Source organism: Emydura macquarii, unplaced genomic scaffold (assembly GCF_026122565.2).
Source record: "Emydura macquarii macquarii isolate MOO-44397 ecotype Brisbane River unplaced genomic scaffold, CSIRO-AGI_Emac_v2 contig_67, whole genome shotgun sequence".
NCBI classification, from domain to species: domain Eukaryota; kingdom Metazoa; phylum Chordata; order Testudines; family Chelidae; genus Emydura; species Emydura macquarii.
Window position 1 is genome coordinate 439,061 of NW_027130204.1, and position 13,543 is coordinate 452,603.

A 13,543-nucleotide genomic window follows, 5' to 3' on the forward strand; every position below is an offset into this window, starting at 1 on the left:
GTCCTTCCAGAACGCTCCTCCGCCTATGGCTTTGCTGCCCTCCCCAACCCCCAAGCAGTCTTGGAGGAGAATGGCCAGGCTGCAGTATGTGGTGCACTCCACCCCAGTGGAGGCAAGCAGAAAACAACGGCGGCCAGACTGACAGCTGTCCTGCAAGCAACCACACTACCCCTTGAGACTGTGAATGAACACTCGCCCCCACTGACTTGAATGCTTATAAATAAAAGTTTGCATCATTTCAGTACGTCTCTTTATTAATTCATAGCTTGTTTGGGGAGGGCTTTGGAGGGTACTGATATCTATGGTACGGGGGATGGTAAGCAAAGGCACAAAACATACAGAAAACATTACTGTGTCTCATTGCAGAACCTGGTTTTCAGTGCTTCCCGAAGACAAAGCGCCCCACAGTTGACTGAGTGTATTGCTGCCATCTGGCTGCTCAAAATTGGCAGCCAGTCTTTCTTCCTCCACAGCCCAACCCTGGGGGAACCTTTTCCCCTTCACTTCACACACATTATGAAAAACACAGCACGCAAATATAACTGATGGGATGTTCTTTTCACTCATGTCCAGCCTAGTAAGGAGATTTATCCATCCGGCCTTTAAACGCCCAAACTCACATTCCACCACCATTCTGCAAGTGCTTAGCCTGTTATTAAAACGCTCCTTGTCGCTGTCAAGATGCCCAGTATATGGCTTCTGTCACGCTGGCTGGATAAGGTGGACCCTTGAGGTGTATTCAGGAGTTCCGATTACTCCCTTCTACACTAGTATCGCGTTGGGGGTGTCACACTGGCTGGATTTGGGGGGTGGGGCGGGGGGGGCATTTAGTATATTGTTTGACATCAGCGTGTCAAAATCATAATTCATGTGAGATATGCCATGTCAGGTACTGTAAGAAAGGCTATAATGTGCTAAGTAAGACGATAATGTTTATGTTCATGTGTTATATGTGTAATGGAAGTTATGGATATGGCTGATATATCTAAGTAAATGTTAAGTAAATGTTAAACAATAATTCAGACCAAGCCTTTAGCTTTCAGCCGCTTTGAAAGCAGCTGATTTCTCCTGCCTTCTGCCACGGATCTGCAGCTTCTGGGTCTTTTCCTACTTTTTCAGCAAGAGACCCAGCCTGATGAAGGACCAGTCCAAAGGCCGCCCCTATTGAGACACCAGCAACACTGCTGAGTGGAAGTGTTGAGAAAATTCACTTTCTTGAACATTGTAGAATATTTCTGACAGCATAATCCTCTTCCTTTCTCTGCAGGCTCCTGGAGATGGGCTCAGGCTGGTGACTGGTGGGAGGAGAAGGGTCTCCTTCAGAAACAGCTATTCAAGCAATTCTGACGACTGGAAAATAGCAAATATAGTGCCCATCTTCAAGAAAGGGAGGAAAGACAGGGAACTACAGACCGGTCAGCCTCACCTCAATTCCTGGAAAAATCATGGAGCAGGTCCTCAAGGAATCCATTTTAAGGCACTTGGAAGAGAGGAAGGTGATCAGGAACAGTCAACATGGATTCACCAAGGGAAAGTCATGCCTGAACAACCTGATTGCTTTCTATGAAAAGGTGACTGGCTCTGTGGATGTGGGGAAAGTGGTGGACGTGATATACATTGACTTTAGCAAAGCTTTTGATACCGTCTCTCACAGTATTCTTATCAGCAAGTTAAAGGAGTATGGGTTGGATGAATGGACTATAAAATGGATAGAGAATTGGCTAGAGCATAGGGCTCAACGAGTAGTGATCAATGGCTCCATGTCTAGCTGGCAGCTGGTCACAAGCGGAGTTCCCCAGCGGTCGGTCCTGGGGCCGGTTTTGTTCAACATCTTTATTAATGATCTGGAGGATGGGGTAGATTGCACCCTCAGCAAGTTTGCAGATGACACTAAGCTAGGGGGAAGTGGTAGATATCCTGGAAGGTAGGGATAGGATACAGAATGACCTAAACAAACTGGAGGATTGGGCCAAAAGAAATCTAATGAGGTTCAGGAAGGACAAGTGCAGAGTCCTGCACTTAGGATGGAAGGATCCCATGCAGAGCTACAGACTGGGGACCGATGAGCTAGGCAGCAGTTCTGCAAAAAAGGACCTGGGGGTAACAGTGGATAAGAAGCTGGATATGAGTCAGCAGTGTGCCCTGGTTGTCAAGAAGGCTAACAGCATATTGGGCTGCATTAGGAGGGGCATTGCCAGCAGATCGCGGGAAGTGATTATTCCCCTCTATTCGGCATTGGTGAGGTCGCATTTGGAGTATTGTGTCCAGTTTTGGGCCCCCCACTACAAAAAGGATGTGGACAAGTTGGAGAGTGTCCAGGGGAGGGCAACAAAAATGATTAGGGTGCTGGAGCACAAGACCTATGAGGAGAGGCTGAAGGAACTAGGCTTGTTTAGTCTGCAGAAGAGAAGAATGAGGGGGGATTTGATAGCAGCTTTTAACTACCTGAAAGGGGGTTCCAGGGAGGATGGAGCTAGGCTGTTCTCAGTGGTGGCAGATGACAGAACAAGGAGCAACAGTCTCAAGTTGCAGTGGGAGAGATCTAGGTTGGAAATTAGGAAAAAGTTTTTCACTAGGAGGGTGGTGAAGCACTGGAATGGGTTACCTAGAGAGGTGGTGGAATCTCCATCTTTAGAGGTTTTTTTTAGCTGCAGCTTGACAAAACCCTCGCTGGGATTATTTAGCTGAGGTTAGTCCTGCTTTGAGTGGGGAGTTGGACTAGATGACCTCCTGAGTTCCCTTCCAACTCTATGATTCTATGATCTGTATTACAAATTGTGCTGTGTCTGGGTAACGCCCCAAACAGGATGGCTGTAGGGATGGCCTGCTTAATAGCCCATTAAGACATTCACAGGTGCAAGGGGCCCAGGGGGAGAAGCCAGGGATATGCCTGATGAGTCACCAGAACTTGCTCATGTGACTTTGGACTCCATTTTGGTTCCTGTGAAATTCCACAAGCAGCATGGCAAGGGCCAGAGGACATAAAAGGCAGGTGCCCGGGATCCACTTTGTCTTCAGTCGGGTTCAGCCTTCAGCCACCTATCTACCTCTGGATCAAGTCATCTGCAACTGAAGCTGTGAAACAAAGGACTGAGACCCTTGTACACCAGAGGGACTATACAAGCCTGCAAACTCCACAATTCTTCTAGAAACCTGATATATATGGACTTTCAAATCATTTGTATGTATCTGATTACTTTAATCCTTTAACATTTCTCTTATAATTTTTTTCTTTCCTTTTATAATAAACCTTTAGTTTTAGTTACTAAAGGATTGGCTAGCAGCATGGTATTTTGGGTAAGATCTAAACTTATATTGATCTGGTACTGTGGCTGATCCTTCGGGGTCAGGAGGAACCTTTCTGGTAAAGAGCATAGAGTTTAAATAACTGGTCTCTTTACTGAACCTAGTGGCTGATTGGGGGCCAGAGACTGAAATGCAGTAAAGGGGGCTGTGTATATTTTATTTTGACTTCTTGATGACCAGTGTGGGGAATCAGAAGCACTGTTTGTGATTGGTTGGGAAGTCTGACTTCAGTGTCACCCACCAGTGCTGGGAGAATCTGCTCTCCTCTTACAGCCTGCCCTGACCTTGGCACTTTCAGGTGGCTACCCTGGGCACAGAAGGGTCACAGCTTCATTAGCCAATGGAGCAAGGGATAAGCAGGATCCCCCAGGATCACTATTGGCATTTCCACAACCTCGATGTGAATTTTTTGGTCTGGGAAGAAAGTGCCCGCCTGCATGTTAGAGAAGAGCCCCGAGTTCCTAAATATGCACGTGTCATGCACTTTTCCAGACCACCCCACATAGATGTTGGTGAAACGACCCCTGTGATCCACAAGGGCCTGCAGCACCATGGAAAAGTATCCCTTGCGGTTTATGTACTCTGTTGCTAGGTGGGCAGGCACTAAGATAGGGATGTGCGTGCCATCAATGCCCCCCCGCAGTTTGGGAACCCCATCTCGGCAAACCCATCCACTATGTCCTGCACGTTTCCCAAAGTCACTACCCTTCGTAGCAGAAGTCCATTGATGGCCCTGCACACTTGAATCACAACTCCTCCCATTGTAGATTTACCAACTGCAAACTGATTCCCAACCAAGCAGTAAAGTCAGGGGTTGCCAGCTTCTACAGAGCGATGGCCACTTGCTTCTCCACCGTAAGAACTTGTCTCAAGCAAGTATTCACGCGCTTCAGGGAGGGGTACAGCTCCGCGCAAAGTTCAAGGAAAGTGGCCTTTCGCATACGAGAGTTCTGCAGCCACTGGTCATCATCCCACAGCTGCATAATGATGCGGTCCCACCAGTCCATGCTTGTTTCGCGGGACCAGAATTAGCACTCCACGGACTGCAGATGTGTTACGGCCTGCAGCAATCATGAATTGTTCCACTCGATATCTTGTAGCAGGGCAGCCTCAGTGACATCGCTGTGGCCTGTGCTTTGGGTTCTCACTCTCCTTTGAAAATACTCCACCATACCCTTAAGGTAGCTCAGTGGTTTGAGCGCATACTTTGCATGTATGAGGCTGTGGGTTCAATCCCCACCACCTCTAGTTTGTCCTGCTCTGAGCAGGGGGTTGGACTCGATGATCTCTTGAGGTCCTTTCCAACTCTAATATTCTATGATAAGCCACGATGTATTTGTGATGCTCACAATAATAGTGCAGAGTTGAGCTAGCTCCATGTCTCCACAGCAATGGCGAGCACACGGCATAAATAAACAACACGAAAACCGGTTTCCTGTTTCTTTAGGGCAAGAAGGATCGTTGCATCATGGGGCAATGAAACTCGTCCCAACAGCCCCCGTGGCTAGTTGCACTGTGGGATAGCAATCCACAGTGCACTGCTTTGTTTGTCGACACAAGCGTGGCAAGTGTGGACACACGAACCCGGCACAAGGAGCATGGTGTGGAAACGCTCCAGTGACTTCTAAAAATGGGTGAGTGAAAGTCGATTTTAAGTAAGTCGACTTCACTCTGCAGTGTAGACATAGCCTTGTAGAAGTTTTAAGGACAGCGTATGTTTAGTGTTGTGATGACTTGTCTGTTAGAGTTAATAAAATTTAAAAAGTAAAAAAAAAAAAAAAAAGTTTAAGGACAGCCATCAGCCAGCAACTCAGGAGACTGCTGAAATTCTAAATGTGAAACATTTATGTAACATTTAAGATTTAGTTTAATAAAATATAAGTGCTATTGTGTTTGTGTATGATATTTAGTTCTTACCATTCCTACTGTACTGCTGCTGCATCTGCAGCTTGACACGGGTAATGAGTATTATGTACTATTTCCTAAATTAATAAAAATCAAGCTATCTAAAAAATTACACAAAGTATACCCTCCTAGATGTTGTAAAATGCTTTATCGAGTTGTAAATTAACATGTTTTAGTGATCACATTTGCACCATTGTTATGAAACATGTGAAGTAGTATCAGTGGGAAACTTGATTTAAATCACTGATTTTCTCTTGGTGATTTAAATCATGATTTAAATAGCCTTGATTTAAATCAATCCACCTTGATTTATTGGTAATAGTGTTTGCTACTAGCACTCCTCCCACCTTACTGCCAGTTTTGATCTGAACTTTCAACTTTTCACTTTAGTTTTGATCTGAACTTTCATCTAGCAGGAACTAAAGATGCAAAATTAATCTCCACCAAAATACAATGAAACATACATGTCTTCCTCATTGTCCAAGAAACTTCATAATTAGATAGCCATAATATCCTATCCCACAACCTTTAATTAAGTTTCCATTTTTCAAAGAATGAAATGATCTGACGAAGACAATTTCAATCATTCTAGTAAGAAATAATTCCTTGATGGTTATCACACTCCCTTGCTATACCAGCAAAAAACCCTAAATACAGGAAGCACTCAAACCAGTACCTGGCCATGTCACAATATCCCTGAAGACAGAAACAGCTCTTGCCAAAGAGAACAAATTAACTCTGTTGCATCTTAGACAGTAAATCCTCTAGGGGAGAGCTCATGTTTTGCCTATAAAGCACCATATATTTATACAGTGCCACAAAGATAAATGTAGAGTGTAGCCATCTTGCAAATAACAGTTGTCATTCTCTTAATAGTATAAGGCGTGTTCTGCCAAGACAACTACAACTACTACAAGCCAAGCCAACTGTTCCCTCCTTAATTAAGCACACAACAGAAGTATTAGATAATTTAGGTGGTTAGAAACAGACAGACTGACTTTTAGAAGTAGGAAGAAATACCACTTGTTATACAAAAATATACAAAGCTATATACAAAAAACAGTGAACTTGAAAGTATCTTTTACTATTATTAACATCATCCTTGCAATACATTCTCACAATTAATTGAGTGGTATGTTCAACTTAGATTGTAAATTCCTTGGGGGACAGACCTCCCGTTTTGCTTGTGAAGAATAACACTGCTATTTCTTTCAATCCAAAAAATCCCACAAATAAAAAAAAATACTACACAATTATTCTTCAGACCTAAGAAGCATATTTTATCCAAAAAGGAAATCTTGCAATTTCTGCAGGCAAAGACAATAATTGAGCCTCCAGTCCACTAATAAGCCATTCCTAAATGTATCCAGTCTGTATCTAAGGACACACATCAACTTACTTGCTGTTTTAGCACTGACACTGTTACGATCAAACAAACCAATCAAAATCTGCAAAAAACCACCTTCAGTGGATGTTGAGCTGTCTGGACAAGTGCAGGTCTTCTGATAAAGCTCTTAATTTGACTCTGCCTGCTGTTGATTCCACACATTAGCCACACCACTCTTTCAAATCACTCCACCCATAGGTTTCTAGACAGTCCTAATTTTCTTGCTGTTCTCCAATATGCATAAGAACCTTGGATGTGCTCACTACCCTATTAACAGTTAAAGTTATATTCAAAATGTAATTAGAGCCTAATGTTTTAGCATAAAAAAAACTTTCAGATATGTTCATGTTAGTACTTTGGAGTGACAAGTTCAACAATCAAAACCAAAATCCAATAGGTTGGTCTTTTCCTTAAAAAGGGGTTTTAACAAGCCTGGATAAAAGCCATAAATTCCTATGGTGATGTAGAAACGACCCTAGTTGTGTATCAGTTACCACACTGTAATAAGTTACTAAGGGACACACCTGAAGCAAAGTGTATCGGCAAATTTTTAAAGGCACTTAAGATTTGTTCCTAGAGAAACAAAGAATTGAGTGTTATGGGAAACACTGTGTTAAGCTTTATTAAAAGCATCTTACATATTTCAGACAGTGAACCAAAATTTGAATAGATCAAATACTAAGTTCCCAGACAGCTATAATAAAATCCATGGCCACACACTGTGAAGACAGAGGTAAAGTATAACCAAGTTCTGCCTAGCAGGACTGTCATGGATGGGGCATCTATACTGCCACTTTTTAGTGCTAGTTTGCACAGGGCAATGTGGTTCTAACATTTTTTCTGGGTAGCCCTATGGCTATAAAGACTAGAATAAGAACCAAATGTAACATCCATACTATCAATAAGACATTAGAGATACCACTGATCATGGCACAACACCAACCTAATTTACAGCTATATTTGTAGTACGGATTGGTGCTTAGAAAGACTTCCATTAGTTGGCAAACCAAGTGCCACTTTGAAGCCAGATGCAACAAACAACATAAAATAATCACCTATTTGGTTTGTGAAGAAAAGTTGAAAATACTTTAAAAAGAAACATAGCAATAGCCAGACCATTCTTAGGCACATGGTGTGTATGTCGCAAGCCCCTTTCCCTCCACAGAGCTCATTTCAAGTAGAACAAAGCTTAGAGCTCTCTTTGGGGTCCTTCGTAAGAATGGAGAAATTAGCATGGTAACCTTGGATTAACAAGGTTAGCCTCCAGGCTATGTGTTTCTGAAGTCTACACAACAACTGACTAAGAGGGTGCAGCAGAAAGCTGTCTAGAATTTCTTTTTTTGACCTGAAAACATCTATCTGATACATGTCAGTACCATGGAGAATTAGTGTTGGGCTGCTGAAGCTTATCTGATGATAATTCAATCAGATAACAAGAATCAATCAAGATGCTTCAGATGTATGCATCTCTTGACACCTTCACATTTAGATACTTTGTTGCTCCTTTACTCCCATGCTGAAAGTGAAATTTACCAGAATGCTATTCTCTGAAGTAACAGCACCACAATATTTCAGGAAAAAAGGATTTACTGCCAAGGTAAAGTAGCAAAAGCAGCACAGAGGATAACAATAAAAGAATAGCTACATAAAAACGAGAAAATTAATTAAATAAAATGATTGGTAAACTTAAATTACTAATCCTTCCAATGCCTCATGCACGTGCAATATACATCAAGCATTGCTGATAAAGCCCAACTTCCACAACTCATGTTCATGATACATTAAACCTTGGATTTCAACTTACATTTTTTATTTTCGGTGGGGCAAATTTATGTCTAGTAACACTGTCTTTAATCCCCTCTGAATTCTAGGTCCTGTCAACTGCTAGATAGTACATAGTATGATCAAGGCGCCAGACTTACCCTTTCACCTCCCAGCAGTGACAAAAGCTTGCTTAGCATACTGAGCCTGCTCTGTTGTGTTTATTTCACCGGCTTTGAAATGGGATCTGCAAACATTTTCAGGATAGTCAACCTAGTTGAGTCATAGCTTTGTATATATTATATATGTTATCTGTGCCGAAATATATCCTAGCCTGCTTTCCCTAAGTCAAGTTTTATTGGCCCCTTGTAGATATAATGCACCAAGTACCAAAGCATTATACTCACATGGACTATAATATTTACAATGGCAGGAAAAACTTCAGACTCAGGTGATTCCAACCAGTTACGAGACTGGAAATCCTGTATTTACTACCATTTCTACACCTCGGGGGACATGAATTGTTCAGAAAGTTTGCCTACTTTAAGTGCTGGAGAATATTCTTTAAGGGGGGACTGAGAACAAATGCACATTCAAATACATTCTTTTTGTGTATCAATTTTGTAAGTGCATTTATTTAAGCTAAATTATAATTGTTCAAATCAAGAATTATAAATAAAGCTCATAAATCTAAAAAGTGTAACACATTATCAGATTAAAAATCTATTTCCTTATTCATGTTAGTAGTTAGATTATTTTTTAAAACTTATCTACAATGTAGTTTATTTTTCACCACTTATGCTGCTTTTTTAATTTTTGCACTTCATTCAGTCTGGACAACTGAAATAGAGCACTCAACTTCATTTACTAGTTCTCCCACATTAACACAATGCTAGCAGATACTCAGAATGTTCGTCAATAATGGAAGAATCTGAGGATGAATCTATATTAGGACTTTTTGTGCCATTCATCTAGCATTTCTGCAACTCCATCAGTACTAGCAACAGTGGCACTGCAGACCAGACAAACATTTTTACCATACCATCAAAGGTTACTCTTCAAATAGGATCAGAGGCTATTATAAAAACACCTATGCATTGTCTACTCTAGCATTTTTTAGGTGCTAGCACCCGTGGTAGACAAGCAGCACAAAAGGTGCTTGTATGGGCAAAGAGCAGATGTATAAAGTAAGACTCTGTAAAGAAACATATATAAATTAGTGAACAGGTATACAATTAAATGCTGAATTATTTTCTAGCAACTTCATTGGAATACAAGATGTTTTTAAAGTATATTTGCCATTAAACCATAGAGACTTTAATCTCTGATCTACGACCCAATTTCTCTTCACTTATGCTAATATATTTCAATAATTAAATCTTGAAATTCTGACCACCTTAGGGCTGTTCTTGGCCAAAAAGGGTACAATTGCAAAGTTATTTTTAAATGATACTTTAATTATATGGCACATTATTTATGAGACCGAACCGTACCTATTGGTCACTTAAAACCAATTAATCCACCCACATGCAATTTCTGTGCAAGTGTTTGAGTTTTTCCACATTACAATGCCAGTAAGAGTGCATAAAGATAACAGTGCCAGCAAATTCTCTCTTCCAAAAAATAGTTTGCATAATATTTGTCTATACATTCCTGAAGTTATAAAGAAAAGAAATTGTTGTTAAAAAAAATTAACCAATGATTTCTGGAGGTGTTTCAGGCAACAAACAAGAGTTTAAAATTCACTTGCTATTAAAAAACAACCACCATCTCAACACTTCAAACACATAAGACTATTTCAGATAGAATACTAGAAAGTCATTCAACACCTGCAGTTAGAAATAGACAATCGTGGGAGCGTAACTATATCCCATTAAGCATGCACATGATCAACAGTGATTTCTGAGTTAGGTAGTGCATACATATAGGAATAATATCCAATAAAGGTATCATAGTGCATAATATTGTATGTCCTACAAAAATATAATCCAATCTTGCAGTCACTGAGAATTTTGGCTATAACTGAAGTTAATTGAGCTAAGAATTCTAGATCAGAATAATAATGACTGTTTTTTCTCAAAAAAGCCTAAAACTCACGAGGTTTACCAACAGGTAAAATAAGTATTTAGGATCTGAAAAACATTCATCCCTCTGATTATAACCATTTTCAGCCAATTAAATTTGTTAAAAACCCACAATTTTTTAAAGGGACACTTTCAAAAATCATTTAATCTCATGGAATTCCTGAAAAGCTACTATCAAAAAACTTGGAGAGTTTAATTTATGTTATTAATGACTGTTTCATCTCTTTGCACAGCCATACAGTATTCAGATGCCTAAGCATGAAGCTGCTTTCCCAAAATAAAATAAAGTTATCTGTCTTGACTTCTCATGAACCAGGTCACTGTTTAAGACCACCAATTGAGGAGTCTGAGAGGCCTTTTTATAGATTGCAGTAATTCAGAGGAAAAGGTGACAAAACTATAAATATTAAAATGTTGTTTGAAACTTAAAATATTTAGTTACCTAAACAATTACAAATTAGCCACAGAACCTAAGAACCACTCGATGTGTTCATTTTTAAAAAGGCAAAATATAAAACCAATGAAATATTTTGACTGTAATGGCATTCCATAAAAAGCACTAATAATAAATAAGCCATTAGAAATGCAAACTTCTCAAAAAAGAAAGCAATTACAAGACTATAGCGCAAATCCTGCAAAATGACCCATGTACGCAGACACTTGCGCCTAAAACTTGTGCCAATGGCAGAGCTATGACCTAAACTAGTACACAAAAAGCGAGATTTCCAGAAGTACTAAGTATTGGGCTAACTCTGCTTTCTTTGAAGTCAAGGGTAAAATTCGCACTAACTTCAATGGGACCAGAGTTAAGCCAACCTCACAAGCTTTGGAAAAATCTCATAAGGAAATTATAGGCACCATATAGCTTTCCAGTTAGACATTGTTTATGCATAAACTACCAAACCTGTTTAGTGTTTTATTAAACACAGATTAAGTTTATTATGCAATGCATAAAGCTATATTAAGTGAATAAGCAGTGTTTATAAATGTTGCAATTATCTTAAGCTGTAAAGAAAATTCAGATTTGGAAGCCAGGAGATTTACCAAATAGTTTAAAACCACTTACCTTTAACTATAGATGGGTTACCAATGCACGGTGCTAGGGAAGAAGTTTATGGTTTCTACTGTAAGTTGTGTGTCAGTATTGCATCTTAGTTTATAACTATTTTTTTCCCATAATGCAGGAGACAAAACATTTAATTCTGAAAGGGAGTTAGGAACTGATCCAGCAACAAGTAAGCAACATCACTTTAAAATCACTATCACTTTGTAGAATTTCCTCATAATCTGACATATCAGGCATTTTTATAGCATTCAACACCATAACATCACTCTTTACTTAAATCCACATTTTTCAAACTTCAGTGTGATTTTCAATTACAGTCTGGGACTGTACAAGCTTCTTCTCAAAGAGTACTGCCGCTATTCCTCAATCTCTGTTTTTCTATTTATGAGTTGATACACTGCAACATATTCCTTCTATTCCAAACCAAAGTTTCCTTTGGAGCAGTCTATAAAACTCATGCCAGCCTACATGGCTGTCTTACAGCAGATGCAAACATCCTCTATGAAGGAAGCACTATTCACCTAAAACCTTAGTCAAATCTAAATTCAAATCTGAAATCAGAGCTCCAAAGACAAAAAACTAACATATGCTGAGGCCTTATCTACCACAGGAAAATGTGTAACCTAAAAGCAGAATTAGACACCATGGTTTTAAAAATGCTTGTCCACACAACAACTTTCATGGATGATGGTACTAGCAGAACTGCACGGGTGTAGAAAAACATTTACAAGTTTCCCCTGAGAAGATTAAATATGCTACCTCCCTGTAATTAAATTGAAATACACTAATTCATTCATATCTACAACACACTTGTAAATGACTTGAAGCATGTAAGTCACAAACAAATATTGAGAAAATTAAGCTGGAGACACTACTGTAGAGATTTGTCTATTGGTCCTTACTTTTAGATTGTAATCCCTTTACTAATGAAAGAGTAAGTTTCAGATCTGTTTCCATTTTGCTTACATTCATGACTCAAAATAAACTGTATGGTTGTAATAATGCTTTGCAGTTGTGGCACTTTTTATCTATTTTCAAAACATTTTACATGTGAGCCCTTTGCTCACTACCCCAGAGAAGTTGTCAAAGTGTGCACCTTTCCAGGGAGCAGTACCGAAGAACCAGAAATGCGTACATGCAAGAAAAAGTGCAAGGAGTCAGGGAAACTGAGGTGCACAGGTACTTACCCAGAAGCTAGGTTTTCTTCCAGTCTATTTAGTTCCTCTTAGCCCATGCTCATCCCACCCAAAAGGAGGATTTGGCCATACAGGATATCACTAGCTACTGTGCACGCAGCATGTGTACTTGGACTGGATGGTGACTGACAAGAGACGGTCTCTTCAGACAGCAGGGCCCCCACATAGCCCTCAACCTGAAGCAACTTTTGGGGCGGGGGGTGCGGTGGGTGTGGATATTGGCACCGAGTCTTATTAGAAGGAAGAAGTATTGATCTCTTCAGCAGATCCCCCGAGCACCGAACCCTACTGAGGGGAACAGACCCTCTTTGCTACAACCACATATCCCCTGGGGACCAGCAATTACACCTTAACCCGTCCCCCCCACACACACACACCCAGAGGGACAGGTGCGCAGGGCCGCCGCCCCCCTCCACACACACACACTCTCCCCACCAGAGGGATAAGCGTGCAGGGCCCCCCCATAGACACATCCCCAGAGGAACAGGTGCGCAGGGCCGCCGGCCCCTCCGGAGCACGGGTGAACCTCCTACGCTGCACCCGCCGCGCCGGGCACCGCCCGCTGAGATGAGATGAGGTGAGGTGAGGCGAGACGGGCAGGCCCGGCCGGCTCCTCACCGTGTGCTCGTGCTCGTCGGCCCGGGCCCGCAGCAGCAGCAGCGCCGCGGAGGCCGCGCACAGCAGCAACCTAGGCAGCTCCATCCTCCCCCGCCGGCCTCCTCCGCGTCAGCACCGCAAGCACCAGACTGCCCCCCGAGCCGCCTTCGCTCGCCCGGCCCGGACCCGACCACCAGCCACCGCCCGCGACGAGACGTTGCTACTTCCGCTGCCCCGGCCA

At 41.4% G+C, this 13,543-nt stretch overlaps 1 protein-coding gene across 1 annotated transcript in view; it reads right to left on the reverse strand.

Moving 5' to 3' along the window:
* Positions 1–13,543, reverse strand: part of TM9SF3 (transmembrane 9 superfamily member 3) — a 92,167-nt gene extending 78,624 nt beyond the window's left edge. The window contains exon 1 of the mRNA XM_067535133.1: positions 13,324–13,543. Within this exon, the coding sequence (XP_067391234.1) occupies positions 13,324–13,407 (84 nt within the window). The 5' untranslated portion in view covers positions 13,408–13,543. The remainder of the gene's footprint in view (positions 1–13,323) is intronic.